The sequence below is a fragment of the Phyllostomus hastatus genome, unplaced genomic scaffold, assembly GCF_019186645.2.
Source record: "Phyllostomus hastatus isolate PE091 unplaced genomic scaffold, TTU_PhHast_1.1 phas_scaffold_755, whole genome shotgun sequence".
NCBI lineage: Eukaryota > Metazoa > Chordata > Mammalia > Chiroptera > Phyllostomidae > Phyllostomus > Phyllostomus hastatus.
Window position 1 is genome coordinate 2,427,217 of NW_025334039.1, and position 23,311 is coordinate 2,450,527.

Genomic DNA, 23,311 nt, shown 5'->3' on the forward strand with positions numbered 1-23,311 from the left:
CACCTATTGAGATTTTTTTTCCACTGCTCAAAACAATCTTTGAACTCGTCAATTTTGATGCCTTTTAGTGCTTCTGCTGTTTTTTGTTTCACCTCTCCCACACTGGCAAAACATTTCCCTTTGAGGACCTTTTTCACTTGGGAAAACAAAAAAACAAAGTCACGAGGGGCGAGATCTGGTGAATAGGGAGGGTGGGGCAGGGGGTCATGCTGTTTTTGGTCAAAAACTGCTGAACACTCAGCGCAGTGTGGGCAGGTGTGCTCCTAAATCATCCACCATGAAATGGGCAAACGTGATGAAAGTCTTCAAAAAAATTTACTGAGGCCCAACGCAGCCTCTCACACCAGGTAGTACCCTGATACAGACGGGTTCCTAGAACACACACCTTGTGGGGGAAGAATGCACTACAAGGGGCCCGCCCTCCAGAAGATAATTCTGGGGTGTTTTTGGGTCCCTCCTTGTACCTGTTGAAAGGCTTCTGTGACCACATTTCTCGCTACCACAGAAAACACTAGAAGTCTGCACCCCAATAAGATGACATCTGCAGTTTTAAGAAAACAAAACCAAACAAGCTCCGGAAGTGGGGTTACCAATTCATCACATGAATGGTGGCCGGCTGTCCGTCGGCCGACCCCTGCTGGGCCTTAAGGGAAATCTGTCGTTGGGGCCACCGCGCCCCGGCAAGATGGGGTTAGGTCCTGGCAGTGGGCCAATGGGGTCAAAACGGGGTCTGAGTGGGGGGAACTGGCCGGGTGCCTCCCCGGGCCCAGGAATGAGTGAATTGATGGGATCTCCGACATAGGGAAGCATTAGCCTTTCATCGTATTCCCCACCGATAATTCCTGGAGGGAGGAGAGAACTAGGAGGGAAGGGCCTGGGGGGCAAGGGGCCGGGAGGGAAAGGCCTGTGGGGCAAGGGGCTGGGGTAGAAAGGATCAGGGTGAGGTGGCGGCAGCAGGAACATTGCGCGCCGTCTCTGAGCTTCTTTTCTCTGCTTGTGCTTCTTCCTGTACAACTGAAGAAAACCAAGAACAAGCTCTGGTAAGTGACTGGACATCTCCCCAAAGTTCCAACGTGGTTTCATTGCGCAGACCCACACTTCCCCCACACTAGCCAGGCAAACAAAGAAACCAGTGCACAGAAAGAGCTTTTTCCAGTTTCTGTGTGGGTGAGGAGGGCAGCGGCTCTGGATACAATATGGAATGAACTCCGCTCTTTGACCACACTGCCACGAGCCACCATGCCACCTTGGAGCAACAATCAACCCAAAGGAGGGACAACTGAGTGACATGTGTTTCCAAGGCTGCAATCCAGAGCACCCCAGCTAACACGCAATTTTAACTCAGCCTTTCTTGAAAAGTGGAAAATGTAAATATTTGCTGAAAATATCATGCCACAACATATAAAGTTAAGGTACTGGGGAGAAAGGCTGTACCCTGAATTCTCTTTTTCACTTAAATTACGTCCCTAATGGACCTCAATTTAAACAAGAACAGAAAAATAGATGCTTATTTTAGAGCAGGGGTGTCAAACTCATTTTCACTGGGGGCCATATCAGCCTTGCAGTTGCCTTCAAAGGGCTGACATAATTTTAGGACTGTACAAATGTAACTACTCCTTAACAGTTAAGGAGTTGAAATTACATCCGGCCCTTTGAAGGCAACCTCGAGGCTGATGTGGCCCCCCGTGAAAATGAGTGTGACACCCCTGTTTTAGAGGATGGGACATACTGGGTTGGCCAAAAAGTTCATTTAGTTTCTTTCCCATATGATGACTCTAGTAGTGCTTAGTTGTCTTTAGCCTCATTCGAAACAATTTTGTTAGATTGTATTTTGACAGCTGTCATATCAGTGTGCATTTATTACAGAGACTTATCAAAATTGGTAAATTTTTGTGCAGCCAATTTAATATTGAAGATGGAAACAACACACAATTTTCAGCATATTATGCTTTATTATTTCAAGAAGGGTAAAAACACAACTGAAACAAAAAAATTTGGGCAGTGTATAGAGAAGGTGCTGTGACTGATGGAATGTGTCAAAAGCGGTTTTGCAAAGTTTCTTGGCACTGTTGACATTTTGGCCAAGTAATTCTTTGCTGTGGGGCTGTCTCACGCAGTGGAAGATGTTTAGCAGCACCCCTGGCCTCTACCCACTAGATAGCGGGAGATAGCCAACATACTCAAAATATCCAAATCTATAAAGCTATTGGTGAAAATGAAAAGTGTGTCCTTTATTTTACAAACAAAACTAAACAGACTTTTCAGCCAACCCAATATTTTGTACATATTTGAATCCTGCCACTGAACTTTATTTTTCTCTAGTCCTTCATCCCCAAGTTTTTCCTCAGTCCTATCAATGTCTTTTATAGCAGACATCTGCAAATAAAATCACATCACTTGTTCTTTTCACAATGTAGTATTCTATCTTGCCAAACTACTGAAGACTACTCCAGCACAGAAGCAGTTCACTTAAAGTTTTTTGCAACTAAAGGGAGAGTGTTTTATGTTAAGTAAAGGTGAAGCAATCATTGTGTTAAGATTTTCTTCCTGTGTAATTACAAAAAAAGGGGAGGCTGAATCTAAAATAAATGTTGAAAACATTTCCATTTACTGAAAATTAGCAATAACAGATTTCATTACATCATAATAAAGTGAAAACACACCCTTAATGCACTAATCCACTATTTCATAGCAGGTATTTCTCTATGAACATTTAAAAACACTTACTTCTTTCCAATCTGTGTCTCGAACTCTGGCAGTACCATCTACAAAGGAAAAACAAAATAGAAGGGTTTAAAATGCTTCATTCATCCAGCATTAAGAGCAGGTTTGCCTGTCCCAAGGAAATTTAAGGTTCCTCATTAAGCACAAAAAGAAACACGAATCACTGGTTTAACAGACACAGTACTGTTGGTACTGCCTTGAACCTGACTCCACCCCCTCCTGGTACTGAGGGAGCCATCACTGCTCTGTGCTGCCCGGTAGCTCGCCCCAGTGACTCCCACGGGGACACGAGGGCTTCCTGGCTGCTCTCTCCCTGCACTAACCGTTGTCCCACATGCATCGTCCCCCCGAATGCCACCTCGGTGTGTCAGCTGCTCCCAGCCCCAGGTCTCATACTACACTCCACTGGGTGATGGCCTCTGTGTATCTGTGTTATAGCCCATGGTCGTTACTGGAGGTCAGGCTGACGGGTTTTCTTTCATAATTGAGTTAGATTTTCTCCCAACCATGTTTTGAATGATTCGACTCAGAATTATGACCAGACCTAATTTTCAATGTACTTAAAATCTGTAAAACGAGGAAAAGAAGAACTCCTTTAAGTCTAATAAAGAGTTTGAATAAAAGACAGTGATATCTTCTCTAGAAGCTATTACGCTGGCATGGAAGAAAAATTTGTAAAAGCTCCAGTCCCATAACATTGTATCTACAGGGAAATTCATGATAAAATCCTACCACTCAGCTTACAAATGAGCTTGTGGACCACAGTCTGGAAATGAGATGGAGACTGATTACATTTTAAACCTGAACTTGAATATACAAGTAAAAAGTCTCTGCTCCTTTCACAAGTATTTTTATCATAGCCTGCTTTATTTCCTGACTGGTTCTTTCATATATGTTGGTCATTTTGTCTTTTCACTTTGACTGTGATTTCTTTTTAAATTTCTGAGATGACATTTGCTGCCTCCAGGGACAAAGTAACATTTTAAACTTTGGATTCAGGGGCACAAATAAAGAATGAGGACCTTAGGAATCAAGAAGGAAGAAAAGAAAAACTAGGTCATTTGCACTTCTGACATTTTGAAGTTTTAAAAGAAAAAAACAAGTTTTTTGACAATCCAAAAGACTCCGCATGATACTCTTATTTTTGTTAAAAGGAAAGGAAATCGACCCATAGATATTTACAGTTCCTAAGGTGGTACGTTATCATTTATAGCATATGAACCACAATTATTTTACATTATAACACAGTATATATCTACATAACTGAAATGTAAGTTTACTCCTATTTTATAAAATGCTGGTTTTTCTTTTTCCGTTGTACAATGAATGACCCATTAAATTGATTTCATGACCCACCCTGAATCAAAGCACAGTTTAAAAATACACTGGTAAGGGCCCTGGCCAAGTGGTTCAGTTGGTTGGAGCATCATCCCATCAACCAAAATGTCACGGGTTCGAGTCTCAGTCAGGGCACACACGCAGGCTGCAGGTCTGGCCCCTGGTCAGGGTACATATGAGGCAACTGATCAGTGTTTCTCTCTCACATCAATATTTCTCTCCTGCCCCTCTCTTCTCCTCTCTCTCTAAAATCAATAAGCGTGTCTTCAGATGAGGATTGAACAATAATAACAAAATACATAAGTCTTCTTCCCTCCCCTTTGATTAAAAAAAAAAAGAATTAAGACCTCAGTACAAAAGATCCCTTTCTTGTTAACATGTCATCATGGAAATCACCTCGAAAATCCCGCAGATACAAACACCTCCACAGGAGTTGGTCATTTGACGCAATGAAGAGGTCACGACAAACTGCAGACAAGGACAGGACAGAACGAACATCCAAGAGTCGGAAGATCCGCAGCTTCAGCTCCAACGGAAGGACTACCAACCCAAATACATCTGGGAGGTTCAGTGCTAAAAGGGAAAAAAGAACAAGTACCCTGAGTAAAGCGCATCCAGCTTTCCCCACACTTTCCACCTCACAGGTGGCAACTTGCTCCTTTGTAGAGAAGTGGCAAGTGAGGTGGCAGTCTCAAGTACCCAAGCACGGGCATCTACAACAAACCTCTAGCCCCAGGTGAACTAGATTACTCGTACTAACTCAAAGCCCCTTGATCCCTTTATGTTTGAGTGGAAAGACAAATGCCTTTCAATGCACATCAAATAACTAACTGACAACTTGCAGACAGTCAATGGCCTCTCTTATTTCGAGCAATAAATATTCAGTGCAACAAAAAATTCTCTACTCAACTACAGAAAATGGATAATTCACTGGTTTTTATAACTGGCTCCCAGCGCTGCCACTCACCAGCTGTGTGCCGTTGGACAAGCTACTTCAACCCTATCTAACTCAATTCCCTGTAGAACGGTTAACAGTATTACCCACCTCACTACGTGGAGAGTTAGCTGTGTTAACACACACAAAGTGCATAGAACAACGTTTGGCACATGATAAGCACTGGGTGTTAGCAATTACTGTTGGGCAGGCTACAAAGCCGTGGGTAGATAAATTCAGAAGCAATACCGAGAAAAGAAAATTATATTCCAAAGTCAAATGAAAATTATTTTTCCATTATCAGCTCCTTTGAATATTTGTGATATTATTCTCCACTGGCAAAGATAACCAAAATCCAATAAGGGCTTTAAAATCCACATTATTCTCTTCCCTCACCACCAATTAAAGAAGCCTATGGTAATAACAGCCTTGGCACCATGCAACTTGAGACGGCAAATGAAAACCACACATCTGTTTACACAGATCTGAAATTATTCACCAACCAGAGGACTGTGGTAGATTACGGTTCTCAATCATTTTCTACCGCACTATTACACTTCCCACCCACTACCATCAGGCTTGGCCACTTGGACTGGCCTTGCCCAGTGAAATGTGAGTGGCGTGGCACATCGCTGCTGAGCAAGAACTTTCAGCAGCAGCAGGTGGCTGGGCCACCCGGAGAGCACGCCCTGGGTAAGCGCCGCCCCTTCCGTCAACGTGAGCCACGCACAGCACGCACCTGAGTGAGCATGTGTGCACTGTCAGCCACTGAGGCCTTAGGGCAGTGTGTGCTCCCGCACAAGTAAGAGAAAGCTGACTAAAACAAGGATCTTGAGTGAATTATAAACCTGACTGAATTATACAGTTTCATCATCTATAAAATGGGAATAAAACCTGCTTCAAAGTTGTTAGCATGTGGTAAGAACACATGTGAAATATCCAAAGTACCCAGCATAGAGCCCCAATAAATATTGTTTAAAAAAAACAAACTTAGACACAATTTACAGGCTATACATCATTTACTTATGCATCTCTCAAACGTTCTATGGGCCAGACCCGTGCTAAGCCATGAGGATGCAGAAGTGAATGCGACGTGCTCCCTCCTTTCAAGCACACACTTAGGTGGAGAGAAATCACCTCCACAGTCATGACACACTGAACAAGGGACCGCAGTAAAGATACGTGCGAAGTGCTGTGACAACACAGAAAGGAAGGGAGGAACATTTAGGCCTCGTCCTAAAGTGTGCAGAACGGCACCAGGAGGAGAAAGGAGGGCAGGGCCAGGAGCACAGCACACGAACTGACCGTCCGTCCCAGCCACTCGACCTGCGACCCTCGCCGTCGCCGCTCACCTTGCCGGGTGAGAGCCAGAAGAGGGTACACCAGCTGGTCTTTGAAGAGGCGAGAAAGTTTCTGGAGATCTTTGTACATCTTGGCTGCATTTCCCCCTAGAATATTTTTTAAAATAAAAAATAAAAACTCAAAACCAAGTGGAAAAACTTGAAATGGTATCCTCTACTTCAGCCAAACCAAAGTGGCAAATAGATTTCCATAAATAATGCTTACAGAAACATAATCCAAAATCTCCAGTTGAAGGGGAAGTATCTAGTGTGTGACTCTGAAAATTAAATCTCAGACCTAAAGCTAAAACTCCCACAGTATCAAATTAACGGGGCTGCTCCCAGCCTCTACAGTCCTAGGCTGCAGTTCGGTGGGAAACGCTGGTGTGACACGTGCACACACAGCCGAGAGTTACTGGGTGTCTGCCAGTCCGTCTGGCCCTGGGGACAGAACGGAGAGCTGCTCTTGGGGAGCTTAGATCCTAGTAGAATAAAATATTATTTATCACACAATGATTATGTATAAGGAACCACGTCAAGCAGTTTTTCAAGCATCCTTTAGAATCAGCAGTTCTCCCTAAGGGTTAAATACTGTTACTCCCACTTTAAAAACAGGACAAGATCAAGAAAGCCCATCCAAGGCCTCACAGTAAGTGGCAGAGCAGGGCACGAACCTAAGTATGGCTCCAAAGCACCCTTGTCAGCCACTAAACAGCCACCCAAAGCGGTCCCCGGATCACCTGAATTGCCATCGTCTGGGAAACGTTTCCACATACTGGATCTCGGGACCCACCACAGACCTACTTAATGGGAACTGGCATTTTAATAAAATCCCCAGGTGATTCACACGTACATTACAGCATGTACACTGTCAAACTGCACCTGAAGTTCCCACTTCGGTTTTGCTATATGTTTACCAAGTGCATAACCTTGAACCCTCTGATCCACACCTGTTTGCTCAACTGTTTAAAGGAGACACCACCACCAAAAAGTGGTTAAAATTCGAAGCTCCACCCACAGTGCCTAGTGTACATCAGTAGGCAATCAGTTTATGCTCGCTCCCTCCCCATTCCTTCTAACTATCTATAATAAAAAAAACACGCATTACAACTCAACTGATAATGAATATGAAAAAATATGCAGCTAAACTCTAAATCTGTGTTACATGAACTATAATCTCAAGCTGAAATCAAATTTCAAGATATTTTAAAAATCAATTTGGCTTAATGGCTTTTTTCAAGTGTGAAAATTGATTTTCTATAAACAAAATTTTTCCTTCATTGACCTATGAAAGTATTAGAAACTTATAAATAAAAGGATGAATAACAACACATAGTATATACTAGGTACTATAAGACACAGTAAAAATTACTACCCAACATAAAAACTGCTACATTAAAAATACTCAATTAATATAGGCCATAAACTTGCAATAAAACAGTATTTAAACTTTTTCCCTTCCTTTCATTTCCTTTTCGCCTTCCTTTTCATTTCCCTTTTTACAGAAACCAGATAACGAATATAAATCTGAGCCACATTCCTATAAAAGTTGTTTTTAAAGCCAGGCTTAAGAGTCACATCCATTGCAATCCTAATCCCACCATTTATCAGCCCTGTGACCTTGAAGTGATAACCTCCTCTAGACCTGTTTCCTGATTATGAAATGGGCGTAGCCTCTACTACTATAGAGTGTAAAGTAGTTCTACTCCCCACAGTATAGAAATGAATATTCAGTGCTGTAGCCAAGGAATTTCTGGTCCTAACAGTAAGACCATCTTCGCAGATTCATGAGTTCAGTTCATGCATTCTCACCAGGGGCAACATAGCCTCCAACAGGGCAAAAATTGGTTATTCGAGGGCAAAAAATAAAACCCTAGTCATTACAGTGGTGTGTGCCTCTCCAAAGGGCCACGGTATACAAGTAAGTACACGGCATATCTATGGTATTAAATTTTCATGGAAGAGAATGAGGTGGACGGGGGGCATGGGGAATGTGTACAGACGCTCAGTGGTGGATTCATAAGGTCAAAAAGGTTAAGAAACACTGGTCTGGTATGGCAGTGAATGTTCAGAGACCATTATAAATATGTGCAGTTGACCCCTGAACAACACAGGTTTGAAGTGCATGGGTCCACTCTTACACATATTCTTGTGAACGAATACACACTCAGTCCTCCATATCTCCCAGTTTTGCATCCTTGAACTCAACCAACAGCAGAGAGAAAATACTGTTTTCTGCCCACAGCTGGGAATCTGTGGATAGCAGAGGGCCAACTGTATGCACTGCTCTACATCATTTTATAAAAGAGACCTGAGCACCATGGGTTCTGGTATCGACAGGGGAGTCTTGGAACCAATCTCCCTCGGATGCCAAGGGCCAAATGCAGTTGAGTTTGGGGGGAGTCAAGAGTTACATGCAGATTTTTGACTGCATGGGAGAGCACCCCTAACCCTAGTGCTTTCAAAGGTCAACTATATTCTGATGTCTTCTTCTCCTATCAGTTCCAGTTCATATAAGTCAGTCTCTCAAGGCCTGACCTCCCCTGGGAACTAATGAAATAAGTTTCTAGGTCTTCAAAGCAAGGATCTAGATCTAGGTGGTCTTCCCTGAAAAGACACTGCCTTAAATGCCTTTTCCCCACGATGCTGCACCGCTCCCCATCTGGACTTTAACACCCCCATAAGTTTACGAGGAGGCTACGTAAGTTTATGTAAGTAAACAGAGTGACATCTGCTAAGACACAAAACAAGCACTTAAAGACGACGCTTCCCTCTGCACCCATCTCTTCGCCGTCAGCCACCCACCTACCTCTCGTCCTTTGGCTTAAATGAAAAAACAAAAAGGAAAACTTGTCTTCTTTGCATCTATTAATAATTTTACAGAACATAAGCAAAACCATGCCTAGAATGCCAACTTTTGGTAAAGCTCCAATCTGCATCAAATAGCAACCAAATTTATATATGTTTAAGCAAACATCTTTAATAATGGAGCTTCACTGTATGGTTTCCACAAAACACAGATCCTCCCCAGACTGGTTCAACACAGTGCTGGAAAAATCCACAACAACTAATTCAGGGATTCTGAAGCATCAATAGTGTGCAACCAATTACATGCTGGTGTGATTACATAATGACAATGTAAGTACCAGCCAGCATTCCAAGGCCCTAAGAAAAACAGGAAACAGAAACTCTGTGATACTGTCTTGAATTTGCTTTGAGCTCATTCAGAAGCTTTTAGTTTTTCTAATATTACCTTTCAGCTTTTTAAAAATGAACCTCTCAAAGCTTCATCCCAAAAGTTAAATCATGGTTACATTACCTACTTCCTCTTTGCAAATAAAAGATTCTGGCAGCAGCTGCAATCTTTTCACACTTCTGATCTCACCGTTGATTTTTAGTGTAGCTGTAAATAAGCACAAGAAAGACGAAAATTTGTCACTTCATCCATGCCTTCATTTATTGCACTTCCTTGCCCCCAATGTACAAAGGACACATTACACAAAACAAACTGCTCTACACCTATTTCCTTCCCTCAGAGCCAAGTCCAAAGTGTGAACCTGCCATCACGTGAATTAAGTCACTCCAAAACATCACCTTTAAAAACCACAGTAAGCACATTTATATAATAGCTATATAAAAAGTATCACCAACAGTAGCTCATTAGTAATCGGGAGACATGCAGCAAGGTTAATAGGAGACAGTTTAACACAGTAAAATCATTATTTCTACCAATGCCATTAAAAACTCCATTTATGTTATTTAACCCTTGGCAATGAGTCTTCCTTGTTTATGAAATGAATCGTGCTAGTTTTCACAGCATCATCTCTCTCTCTGGACCCGAAAGACCAATATTCTGCACATCCCCAGAGGATTCGACTCCAATCGCGCACACACAGGCACACTTCATCTCGTTCTGTGAAAGAGCCAGTGATGTGCTCGTGCACATGCGCACTGAGCAGGGTGTCTTTGGGGAAGGAGAGATTTCAGGGCACACTGCTCCTCTTCAAACACTCCAGCCTGGAAGGGCTGTCTGCCATGCAAGTCTGCAAGCAGCGGATGTGCCAAGAATGGTAAATAAACGAAACATCGGAAACTAAGACATTTAGCAGCTATTCTCTTTTAAGTATCTTGAAACTAGTAGTAAACAGAGGTTATTACATATATGTTGTTAAAGAGCTTTCTTAAGAAATTGAGGGAAAAATTACAACCTCACATTCAGTATTTGGTAACTTCAACATTGCAAGTTATGATATGATCTGGCAGAATGATTAAATAAAGGCAGAAACTGCTGACTTCTGTGTACAAGAATGCCCAACTAAGCCCCAAGTGGTGTGGCTCAGTGGACTGAGTGCCAGCCTGCAAACCAAAGGGTCACCAGTTTGATTCCCAGTCAGGGTACATGCCTGGGTTGCGGGCTGGGTCCCTGGTGGGGAGTGTGCAAGAGGCAACCACACATTGATGTTTCTCTCCCTCTTTTTCTCCCTCCCTTCCCCTCTCCCTAAAAATAAATAATGAAAATCTTGGGGAAAAAAAAGAATTTCCAACAAAAAGTGACATTTGTAATTGAGATGAACAGCTGAAAAGCCATTGCTAGGTCTTTGTGCCATCAGACAGTCACGTCCTGACAAATGTGGAATGCCACCAAAGCTGTGAAAGCTGAAAATGTGAGACTTTTAAATAACATGTTAAAGAATCCAGTGAGTAAAATAAATAATAGAAATTATATAATAGGAAACCTAGAACTATATTTCCTTTCAAAGATCAAGGCAATGTCAGTAGCTTTCAAAATAAATTTCGGCAGAAAAAACATTTCCAAACAAAATCTTACAAAGGACCCCAGCACGTGAAACTGACAAGCACACTGCCGCTGCTCGACGTGTCAGAGCAGACGCGGTCCTACTAAGCCTCCTGCTGGCTCCCATCTCAGCACGAACGTGCTGAAAACCCACTGAGCTAAGGCGTATCGAAGTGCCTGCTGCCTCTGCTATACAAAGATGAGCTACACTGGAAAATGAAAAATGCAGTCATTCCCATCTTATCCTTAAAAGGATAAACCTCAAAAATCAAAATGCAACAAAAATGAAAGATTCAAGTCACTCAAATGGATCTCCAGAACGTGTGGTTATGAGACTGTTCCAAAGACCACTGCTAGTCGGTACGGACCTGCAGGCGGCAATGCATTTTGTAAAATGCAATACAGAAGTGGGATGTATTGCATCCCAGTGAAATTTCTTCATATAGAAGAGAACGAGGAGAGAAACTATTCAGAGTGACTGTCTTGGGGGCGGGGAGGATACAGCATACACACACTAAGAGCTCAGAGCCCTAGTGTTTTTGTGCGTTTCCATACTGTTCAGAAGTGCCAAACTGAATAAAAAGGGGCCCAGCTCAATCTCACCTCTTACCATCTGTCAGTTCGAGGCCTTGGTTAAATAAATAAAAATTAAAAAGCCATCCACAGACATAAAGAAAAACATATTCTCCATAGAGTCCGTATGCAACCGACTCATCTCACTCCTATTATCGCAACTCCTGCTGGAGCAAAAAAAATTACAAGGTTCAAGCAGCAAGAGTAGGGCTGCCCCAGAGTGAAGGCTGCGACCTAACCATCAGCCCTGTATTCTACCACCTTCCAGACGCGTAACTACAGCATAACTGCCGATCAGCGCAGCGGCTGTAACACGTCTGGAGGGGAACACTAACGACGGTGACCGCGCCGTCCATTACCGTTGATGACGACCAGGTTTCCCATGGGCACACAGGTGAGAGCAGCAGAGCCGCCCTCGCAGAGCGGGTGCGTGTACTGCAGCTTGTACACGCCACCCGACTTCCAGTTCTCCGGCATGGACAAAGCCTTGGCTTCAGTCCCCTGGGGAATGAAGTGAAAGGGAAACGACGAAGAAAGGTATTACCATCAAAGAGATTAAAAATCCAGGAAGCCCCCAACTTGTCTAGAAATAAGCATTCCATACAGTCCCCTGAATAAAACTTGTCAAATCATTAATATTGCTATTAATGAAATGTTTATAGAAAAATGTTACAATATATTATCCTCCATCAACATTTTTGTTCAAATAGATCAAATGACATCAGAGATAAGGATTCATTTCTTTCTTCAAAGACACTTCCTGCTTACCAAAGTTATATCACTTTTCGAGCTCAAGTATCACTTCCTTTGGGAAGCCTTTTCCCAAAAAAAATCCTGTTTGTAATCCTCTCTCGTTTATCCCCCAACATTGTGTTCATATTTCTATTATGTTAGTTACCACAATACGCCATAATTTCCTTTTTCTTTCAGCTCCCACACTTATGGACCCCCGAGGGAGAAGACTGTCCCTGTACCCTGACTCCTGGCCCAGCAGGTGGCACGCCACAGACGTTCACCATCACCGAATTACTCTGTGTCACTCCTAACAGGGCCGCTTGTGGCACTGCTGCTGTGTGGGAGCATGCAGAGCCTCAGGCTCCACCCTAGGCGCATTCAATTGGAATGTGCATTTTAGTAAGATTCCCAGGTATTCTACACACACTCAAGTTTAAGAAACTCTACTCTAAACGTTCTCTGTGAATCTCTGGCATCCTGGCTATATATACGTCCCTCCTACATTTTAACCAATACAGTATAATGGTTTGTATCTTTGTCTCTCTCTCCCTCTTGGACTATAAGCAACCTGAGAGAAGAGACAAAGCCCTGCCCCTGACATTGGCAAACACTTATGAAATGGAGAATGAATGAAGAATAAATAAGCGAATGAATGAAAGCAACTACAGCATGAGAACAATGTCGCTCTTCCTCACTGACCCTTATTAAGCTGCTGGTAGTTCATAGAGCCACTAACATAGAAAGTACCCTAGGGAGCTACCTGTGCAGTCACACCCAATCCAAACTCACAGACCACATTTTAATGATATATTATCAGACATAATCTTGAGTCTTTTTTTTTAACCAGAGTTGTCATCACTTCTATACCATTAATTAAAAACTGATAAAACAAATGAAGGAGAAAAAAGAAGGAAAAGAGGGAAGGGAACATGTACTGCCTGTTTTACGCCATCGCTGTGTCCAGCACGTTACGTTTAACACCCAACCACGTTTAACAGCAAATCCACACTGCACGACACTCTAGAGGTATGTCCGACACACCCCCTTTCCCAATGGAACTTAAGCCCTAGCGAGAGGCCTGTCTTCGCTTGCAGTCTTACCTGAGGCATGTAGCCCGACTCCAGCATGAGAAGATGCACGGACACTATCAAGGCATCGCTGGGACCAGAGCAGCCCGCTGACTGATACAGGGTCTCCAGTGAGTGGGGCACTTGCCCTTCCACCGACTCACTGCAGAGCATGGGTTCTGAGGGGCAGAAGCCTGCGCCTTCCTCCATATCCACAACATCTTCAGTGGACTCAGCTTCAACATTCTGACTAGGCCCTGCCTGAAAAGGATAACACAACAATGAATTCATTAAATAGACTTTTTTTAAAGATTTTATTTATTTATTTTTAGAGAGGGAAGGGAGGGAGAGAGAGAGAGAGAGAAATATCAATGTGCGGTTGCTGGGGGTCATGGCCTGCAACCCAGGCATGTGCCCTGACTGGGAATCGAACCTGCAACACTTTGGTTCGCAGCCCACGCTCAATCCACTGAGCTACGCCAGCCAGGGCCAAATAGACTTTTACACATGACATTTTGTATCCTAGAGGAAACTGAGAGATTGGTGCTCACTGCCAAAGCACGTTATTGGGTTCAGAAATGGGGTGCTTTGAAGTGAGCCCTCCTACATAAACAAGCCTGCAGCCTCCTGCTCCATCCTAAATTCCTTATCTCCATTACCTCTGGCCGATATGCCAAAACCCTGGAAATCTTCCCAGACTTCTCTCACCCCCCCACCTGATCACACCCGAAAGTTCCCCTGAATCTGCCTCCTAGGTATCTCTAAAACCTGCCCCTTGCTACTCCAATAGCACTCACGCTCATTTCTCCCCAATATCCCCGATGCCACTTTTTTATCATCCAACACATTCCACCTATTGCAGTCAGTTTTCTGACAGTTAAGAATCCAAGTAGGTCCTCTGTCCCAACCAAAAACCTGCCACAACTTCCCTGAGGCAGACAGCAGCATTTCCCTAAACTGTGCCTTGGAATGGGACTCTCCATGTTCTCAGGAAAAGAGAGGCTGACGACGAAGTGAGTTTGGAAAACACTACACGCTACAGCCACCTCCTTGCCCCTCCTCACTCACAAAACACATCGATGGCATCGTGAAGCCCTGAGAAACCCAGTAACAGCATTTAACCAAGAAACACTATCCTCCTTCCTCGACGCTCAGCATCCTGTTAGCACTTACTTATGATCTCACGAAACAAGTTTTTCACAGAGGACGCACTGAGAAATGCAGGCCTACAAAATAAAGTCCGAACTCCTGAACACCTTAGCATACAAGGCCCTCCGTCACCCGATCCCTGCCTCTGTATCAGGTTCACTCTCCCCGGCCCCTTCCTCCCCACTCCAGCAGCCCTCACCTCTTCAACAGGGGTGACCGCCTGCCACTCTGCCTGAAACGCCCTTATTACTGCACTCCGTCACACTGCGCTGCGATTTCCTAGTTACACATCCATGTCCTGCCATGACTGCGAGCTTAGAAGGACAGACTGCGTGTCACCTCTCTCCGTAACCCCAGTGTAGCACCTAAGCCATAGCAGGTTCTCAATAAAGGCTTGTTGAACAAATGCTGAAGGATAAGGTCTTACGATTTCATGATGTTTTTGTTTTCGGGGTTTTCTCACGTGCACCATGCAAAAATGCTATAAAATAGGCAAGACAGATGATGTTGCCTCTTTATGTATGCTGGCTGTCCCTGTGACTCATTAAATAGCAGTCAAGGTTACCAGCTAATGCAAATTTCAAGTGAACCAAGCTCGCCAAACTCCCAATTCAGGGCTTCTGGACACAATATGCTGCTTCAGTAAGACTAAACTACCTATATTAATTTTGCTCAGAAAGTTTGTTTCCCAGGCATGTGCTCAACTCTTAATGCAAAGCACATGTTTCTTCTTTTTAAGTTCATATTTCCATTACAGAAGGAGCAGAGGAAATTAAAATTACATAGCATGAGTCAAAGGGTGGAAAAATGTAGGGGAGCCCGAGGCGTTCTAAAATCCCTGAGGACCCGAGCCCTGGTGGCTTACAAAAAAGATACAAATTCACTTGTTAAAACCTAGAGGCCAACAATTCACACTCCCTAAAAAAAGGAGGCCTCCTCATATTTTGAACAAATAGAAATTAGTCGAGCGCAGGCTGGGAACCAAAGTGTCCCAGGTTCGATTCCCAGCTAGGGTACATTCCTGGGTTGCAGGCCATAACCCCCAGCAACCGCACATTGATACATTGATGTCTCGATGTCTCGATGTCTCTCTCTCTCTCTCTCTCCCCTCCCTCCCTAAAAATAAATAAATAAAATCTTAAAAAAAAAAAGAAAGAAATTAGTCAACACCTAACTAAATTATAACGTATGCAGGCTCTTTGCTTCTTACTTATCATGCCCAACTCTTGGCCACGCACCACAGTTATCGGGGAGAGAACGTACATGGACAAAGCATTACGAAGAGCTGCCCTGAACTGATGACGACGTAAGAGGAACACATCAGAGCCCCCGGTGAGCTTATCACACCTTACCCCCACTCCGTGAGAACCGCTGACGTTCTCTGAGCCATTCTGACATGGCAGGAACCTTTATCTTACTCTTCACACAGGAGAAGTGAAAAAGAAACGTTCAGCACCACCTCTCTGAACAGATCATCTGTCCCGCATCTTTTACAAATGACTGGAATAAGTGACTAAAATGCAGTTTAGAGCAATATTAGGGTTCGATGCCATGTCATCTCTGGTTTCCCACTGAAGTCTCAACAGGTACTAGATGAGTTCCCAAATACAATGAAGAAAATTAATTTCCACTTACCTACAAGAGTAAATTTTTCCTATTGTTTCAAGTTTTACCATCCACTTTCCTTTTCTAATGCTCCATTCTACACTTATTTAGCAGACCCTGCTGTTTCACGTACTTAAAGCATTATTTATAAGACTCAAGCTCAGTTTCCACACTCAGATTTTACAGTCATCCTACACAAGTCTTACAGTGCAAAATAAAACACTATTAGAATTTACTAACTTGAGGCAATATTAATTTCTCAAAATTTTCCAAAAGGAAACTACTAAAGTAACTATTATATATACTATAGAAAGTTCCATTTTACTGGACAATTTTAATAGTACACAGAAATAATGGGAATGGGCCCTTCTACCAGAATCTCTGAATGAGTCTGTCAGCAAGAAAGGTTCAGAAATGTAATTTAAATTTGTGCTAAGTATTCTTATTCCCTAGGTTACCTCCATGAAACAGAAACGGAAAACACATAACAAATTCTTTTAAAAAATCATAAAAATACTTTGAGATTTATAAAAGCTTTTTTTAACTTGCTTCATCTTTCTGGATACTATTACTAAAACCTGGACATAGAACACTGATGATTTTCACAATTTACAAACCTACTAAAAAATATTTTTTTAGTATATGTATATATTTAGTGACAGGATAGGCATGATGAATACTTATAAATGTTTAAAGCCCACAAAAAAATTAAGTTGAAGTGATAAATACACACACACAAAATAATTAATAAAATTATATGTATAGGTATTAATAAATTAAGTAATAAAAGTGATTACTTATGCCCTATAAATCAAAAGGCAGGATACTAAATGAGGTGTTTACAAGGCAATAAAGATAACAGAGAAATTAAAGAAATCCGTTGTGGCTGGCGGGACCCTGGAGGATGGTGGAGACACAGGCAGGAGAGGGGGAGGGGCAGTGGGTCACAGGCTGGGTGCAGAGCACGAGCCAAGGCATGAAGCGGCCACCAGGCAGTGCGTCGTGTGCACAGGCAAGCACAGGAGTGTGTTGGCTGGGAGAGGGAAAGTGATAAGGAGGCTGGTCTGACAGGAAAAGACAGTTTACAGGAGGAAAGAACAGAAATTCACCCTACAAAGGTTGTCGAGCAACTTCTCCAGAAGCCTTAGAAATTCGTAGAGGAGGAGAGACATTTTCCTCCTCTGTACATGACAGGGTTGAACTAGAGATACTGGGTCTTTTTCAATTCAAAAATATGAGCACAGATATATCTATGACACAGAGCGACTAAAGAGCAAGGGAACAACATAATCAAAAACCTGCAGGAAGGAGATGAACCAAGAAAGTAGACCGAAGAGCAAAACTGAAAGCAGGAAGGGAAAAGGAAAGGAAAATGAAAGGAAAAGGGAAAGGAAAGGTCAAAGGAAACGGAAAAGGGACAGAAAGGAAATGAAAAACTGGCTGGGCCTGGTAAGGGGCTGGGTATAAGGAGTCAAAAATCATTCCAAGGGCCCTGGCCCGTATAGCTCAGTAGGTTGAACTCAGGCCTGCGAGCCAAAGGGTCACCAGTTCAATTCCCAGTCAGCGCACGTGCCTGGGTTGCAGGCCAGGTCTCCAGCAGGGAGCACGTGAGAAGCAACCACACACTGATGTTTCTCTCCCTCTCTTTCTCTCTCACTTCCCTTCTCTCTAAAAATAAATAAATAAAATCTTTTTAAAAAATCACTCCAAGGTTTTAAGCTCAGAAAAACAGTAGTACCAATGACAAGCAAAGGGTGGCTGATTTGAGAAGAGAATATTGGTGCACGCATTTTCAAATTCATGTTGGCACATAGAATCCAAGGTGACGATTTTTAAAATCCAGGCATAACTGTCCAGCAAATCATCTGGAAATAACTGGGCCACATAAGTATACAGCTTTAATGAGTGGAGACCAGAGAAGCAAAGCTGGGAACATGAGCTTAACGAAAGGCAAGCACAGACACCAAGGGCTAATGTATCTGAAAGAGAGAATGTCTGAACAAAATAAATAGGTAAAAACTGGGTTCTTCAGAATGCCAGCCCAAAACTGACCCCAGCATTTAGCACTTTAAAAAACTGTTTTCTGCAAGAACATGATCTGCAATCTGCTGATGATAATGATTCTGACTGGCACAGAATTCAACCAAGGGGTTCAGTATGAGCTACCAACTACCCATCTCCTTCCTGTCTTAACAGTGATACCCACCATGCTGTCATCACTCCACGCATCAGACTGGGCTGCCTCTCCTGGGAACGAATCACCCCGCTCTTCATCCTGTGTGCTGGACTGACTGCAGGGGGCAGCCAAAGAGGGCTGGGCGTTACTCTGCAGTGAGGAATGCTCTGAATCTGTGGATGAAGGCAAGTTAGGTGCTGGAATGGCATCTTCAAGAACCAAACATATCAAGTCCCCAGAAACAATCCCATATGAAGCCAAGGTCTCTTCATCTCCAGTGAGGGCATCTTTGTTGTTCAATGTAATTGCAAACCGGGTATCGGAACTGCCAAGAAAGACGGATAAGGATGGTAAGAGCTACCTATTACCATTATCCTCAACAATACATTTGAAACATATATAAGGTACATGGTATGATCCTAGACAAACTAAACAATGAAAACAAAACAAAAACAAGAAGGGAGCCAAAGTTTTGGAAAAACTACCAAATTATTCATTCTTATCACTGAATGCCTAGGTTACAGATTTCTAATGGCTAAAATTCTAGCTGGGGGCATAGGATACAGCAATTCTCTATCATTAATCCATGTTTTCATCAATTCTAAGACACACACTTTTTTATATTTTGACATCTTTGAAACAGGACTGCTTTTCAAAATCCATAACATAACATAACACAGCTTAATAGACAGCATTTTTTCCTTTAGTATTACATAAAATAATGTATCTTAAGAGTGACGGCAAATGAGATTCAATGAAATACAGTCTTTTAAAAATATAAATAATATCACACCATTCCTCTGCCAAAAATCCTCCAATGGCTTCCCCTTGAACTTGGAATAGAATCCTTACCGTGGCCTCTAAGCCCAGCAACTGGCCCCGCCCTGCTTCTCCTACCTCAGCACCTGGTTCGTCCTTCCTCTCACTGACTGTTCTCGGTTCACACGTGCTTTCTGTCTGTCCCCCAAAGAGATCAACTCCAGTGCAGCCTTTGGGCCCCTGCATCTGCTCTTCCAGCTCTTCCAGCGACTGACTTCCATCACTCGGGTCTCAAGGCACATGTCACCTTCCACCCAGTCTCCATCCCTCTATTCCATTCTCGTGTTTTATTCTTTATTGTAACGGCACTATTTGAAAATATATTTATTTATAGGTTGTCTCTCTTTCCAAACCCCGACACTGGAATTTAAGTTTCATAAGACCAGGTATTTTGTCTGTGTTGTTCAAAACTGTAATTGCAGCACTTGGCAAATAAAAGTATTTGTGGAATAAATGCAGCCAACATTAGCTGGGAAGTTCAAGATGAGACTGAAATCGCCCTGGCCAGTGTGGCTCAGTTGGTTGGAGCGTTGTCCCGTAAACCAAAAGGTCGCAGGTTTGATTCCCATCAGGGCACATGCTTGGGTTGCAGGTGTTGAATGCATATGAGACCCTGGCTGGGGTGCATATGAGAGGCAATTGATGTTTCTCTCCCTCTCCCTCCCTTCCCCATTCTCTAAAATCAATGATTGAGCATGTCCTTGGGTAGGGATCAAAAGAAAAGATGAGACTGAAATCAGGTCTACCCATTCAATGCCCACAGGACAGTTTATGTTGGTTCCAAAATACTAGACCCACAGCCTAAATGAATATTCACAATCACAAAAAGTTACAAAAAGTTAGATGAGTGTATGTAGACAACTGAATGCAATTCATCCTCCTGTAAGTACAAGCTTCTTCCTCACTAACGATGTCTTTTACCTGGAAGACAGTACAAATCCCAAACCTCACCGGTAAACAAGCTAAGAGCTCAAATTATCCTGGAGCAAGGAACTCCCACCCTTTCTGCACCACCGAGTACCTGACCTGGAAAGGACCACCATCATTTCACCATGTCGTGGTGAGGAACAATGAACAACCGTAGTGAACATTTCATGAGACATTTACACCCAGCAATGCTGACTTCATCAACTTCTTGAAAAGTCAAAGAAGGACGTCCTTGGAAGAATCATGCTGTTGAAGGACGTCCTTGGAAGAATCATGCTGTTGATTCTTTCTCACAATGCTGTGTTTTCAAAGTGCCAGGAATAAGTCAGTATGTTTTTTCTTTCTCACGTAAATTCAATTCTTCTTACCAATTCAGAGTGTCTTTCTTTGGTTGAGAAGTTACTGATGCTAAGGTTTCAGAAACTACTCCTACTTATAAAAAATAAGTAACTATGCTTCTGTTTTCAAGTGCTTTCCAATAATAAATGTTGAAAACTGCCAGTTACCCAGAAAAACTACCCCAACTTCGGACGGAAAAAAAAAATAGAAAACCACCTCAAATGAACTAAGTGTTTATGGATCATGTGTCAAAGCAAAAGGTTGTTATTTTTAACACAGTGTTCATTCAAATATCTACTTGTAGAAAAGGTAGAGAATCATCTGCTTAACAAAAATGTTGAGCTTCCGTCCCCTATAGAGAAAGGGAAGAGCTATTTCTAAACTAATAGAGGTTTCCCAGGAGAGGCTTTAAAAAACAGTTGTTTTCTGAAGCTGGGGCCTGGGGGGGCACCTTTTAAGCAGGAAATTCCATCCTAGAAACTTCGAGCCTTTTAAAAAATATTTTACGGCAACCCCAGACCCACTTGCTCAGCAAGGACACTTTATAAATAATGTCATATGGACACATTTTGAAACTGCCTAGTTATGATAAAATGAACATACATTCAGAAAAATGTAATTTACTTTCACGAGCTGAGGCTTGCATGCCTTCCAGGTAACCAGCCTTCACTACAAAAGCGAACCTGAAAGGGAAACTCACTTGGGCTCTTGGATAAACCAAGGAGTCAGGTTTCACATCCTTTCAAGACTGTCCCACCTAATTAAAAAATAATAATAAAATATGTGCACATATAGATGAAAATACCTTAAAAAAGAGAAATTAACTTTGAAAACCTGTGGTGGGGTAATGAAGTCAGCATGCAAAACTCTTAGGTTTAACAGCAAGAAATAATAGGCTTGTCGTTTAATATAATGTTTAAAGGGGGTTATGTCAATTTCTCACTTTCCTGTTTTTGTCTTAATTTGGAAATCAGGCTTACTTTTAACTTGATAAATGGCAGGGTGAGAAGTTCATACTATGGCCCGCTTTTACTGAATTTCCTAAAAATAAAATGCAAGTTTGTAAAAGTCTCATAAAAGGAACCACTTAATTAAGTTTTAGGGTTTTGTTTTGTTTTTTTAAGAATTCACCTAAAAAGCCCCGGCAAACATCTTTTTCTCTTCTCCGCACCAATTCCAACTTTGCTAGCTTACTCATACCGGAAGAGGACCACCCTAACTTTTGTCCCTCTACTCCCCGATGGCGGTACCCAGGAGACACCCTCAACGGAAACAAAGCAGCCTCATCGGCAGCCCCATAAATAACAGACTTGGATCCTTTACTTCTCAACGTCACTGCCCGCAATTGCAAGTCTCCAGAGTCATCACAAGGCCAATGTTTACCTTGGTTTTAGCAAAAAGCAACATAAAATGACTGGAAGCACGCCGGCACGCTGGACTTTGCAAAACGGCAGCGGGGAAGTCCAGGCGCTCACCGCGGAGCCCGGCTGGTAAACACTCAGTGAAGCCTTAAGATCACTGCAGCGGCCGCCCAGCAGCGCTACAAGTTTACGGAATGGGGCGGGGGTGGGGGGAGGGCGATTGCTACCTCCTTCTAGTACTTTCCAAACTTTTCCACTGAAATGCCCCGGTGCTGGAGATGGTGAAGTTCCACATTCCTGAGCGCCCGGAAACCTTTAACCCAAACCAAACCCATCATTTCCAACTTTATATTATAAAGGGCGGGAAATTGTGCGTGCTGGCCTATCCCTGGATTCCTTTACTGGAAAAATGGAAGCGCGGCTCACCCCGGCGAGGAAAGGAGCCCCCAAGACGCCGGGCCGTGCTCTCCGCGAGCCAAGGCCCCGCGCCCGCTTACCGTCCGGCCTGTGCGTGACACAGCCCCAGGGCCGCCGGACCCGCCAAGCCGGCTCTCCGCCCGCCTCCCGGGACGGAGGGGCCTGCGCCACCGCCACGCTTCCCGGAGCCCCGAGACGCCCCGTCGCCGCAGCCGCCTACCTGTACCCCCAGGTGGGCAGCAGGGTCTGGCTCAGGTGCGCACGCAGCTGCCCCAGCGTCAGCTCCTCTTCTGGCACCTCCAGCGGCCACGTCCGCTTCTGAAGCCGCACTCGCAGCTTCATGGCGGTGGCGGCAGGGCCCAGGGTCCTGGACCCAGAGGCAGCGACGGTGACGACGGTGCGGCCGGACAGCTACTACTTCAAGCGGCGGCGGCCCTGGAGCGGCGACTACCGGAGCTGAGGGGTGAAGGGAGTGAAGGCGGTGCTGAGAGGTAACGGGGAGAAGGCCCCGCGAGGTTGGCAGAGCTGCCGGCCGGTCTCTAGGACGTGGGCACTGCGGCCCTGTCTGGAGGGCGCCCCCTGCAGCCCACCCCGCGAGCGGCGGCGGACGGCCCGTGCGGAGGCAGGCGGCTCTGGGACTTTGCGATCGACGACTCGGCGCTCCACGGCGCCGCCTGGGAGTGCGAGGAGCCCACCGCGCAGGCGCCGAGGCTGCCGCGGAGCGAGGGTGTCGCGGTTTCTCAGTCGTCGTGGCAGTGCGACCCTGAAGCGGGAAAGGCAGACCACACGCCCCGCCGCCCCTCAAGGCCCAGCTGTGCCTGGTCCTTATCTCAGTTCCTCCGTGGCGCCCAGCTCCAGCGGCGTCTGCTCCGAGGAGCCGTAGGTTGAGCCCAGGCTCCGGTAGTTTCTTCCCGTTTCAGCAAAATGTAAAACAGCCTGCAGTCGGTGCTTTAGCTCTGAAAGTGAGTTAGTATCCTGTTGCCGCATAACAGTCACCCCAAAGCTTAACACC

General features: G+C 44.0%; 2 protein-coding genes across 2 annotated transcripts in view; one reads left to right on the forward strand and one right to left on the reverse strand.

Annotated features, from left to right (window-relative positions):
- Window positions 1-530: 530 nt before the first annotated feature.
- On the reverse strand, window positions 531-22,944 carry FBXO7 (F-box protein 7). The gene is made up of 9 exons (XM_045826550.1): window positions 22,520-22,944; window positions 18,467-18,761; window positions 13,540-13,767; window positions 12,064-12,205; window positions 9,656-9,739; window positions 6,349-6,444; window positions 4,459-4,635; window positions 2,728-2,765; window positions 531-1,014 (listed from the first exon to the last, which is right to left on the reverse strand). Exons 1-9 carry the CDS (start codon window positions 22,639-22,641, stop codon window positions 598-600), a joined length of 1,599 nt encoding a protein of 532 aa, XP_045682506.1. The 5' UTR covers window positions 22,642-22,944; the 3' UTR covers window positions 531-597.
- A 144-nt stretch (window positions 22,945-23,088) lies between these two features.
- BPIFC (BPI fold containing family C) overlaps window positions 23,089-23,311 on the forward strand; it is a 47,740-nt gene continuing 47,517 nt past the window's right edge. Inside the window, exon 1 of the mRNA XM_045826551.1 lies at window positions 23,089-23,261. The gene's annotated coding sequence lies outside the window, so the exon portion shown is untranslated. The remainder of the gene's footprint in view (window positions 23,262-23,311) is intronic.

What these genes read in the sequence shown, in the direction of transcription:
- FBXO7 (XM_045826550.1), bottom strand. Translation starts at nt 22,641, where the DNA reads ATGAAGCTGCGAGTGCGGCTTCAGAAGCGGACGTGGCCGCTGGAGGTG. An exon ending in AAACCTGGTCGTCATCAACG is followed by an intron (nt 9,740 to 12,063) that starts GTAATGGACGGC and finishes GCTTATTTACAG; the next exon opens with CTACACTAAAAATCAACGGT. An exon ending in GAGACACAGATTGGAAAGAA is followed by an intron (nt 1,015 to 2,727) that starts GTAAGTGTTTTT and finishes GGTTTTCTTCAG; the next exon opens with TTGTACAGGAAGAAGCACAA.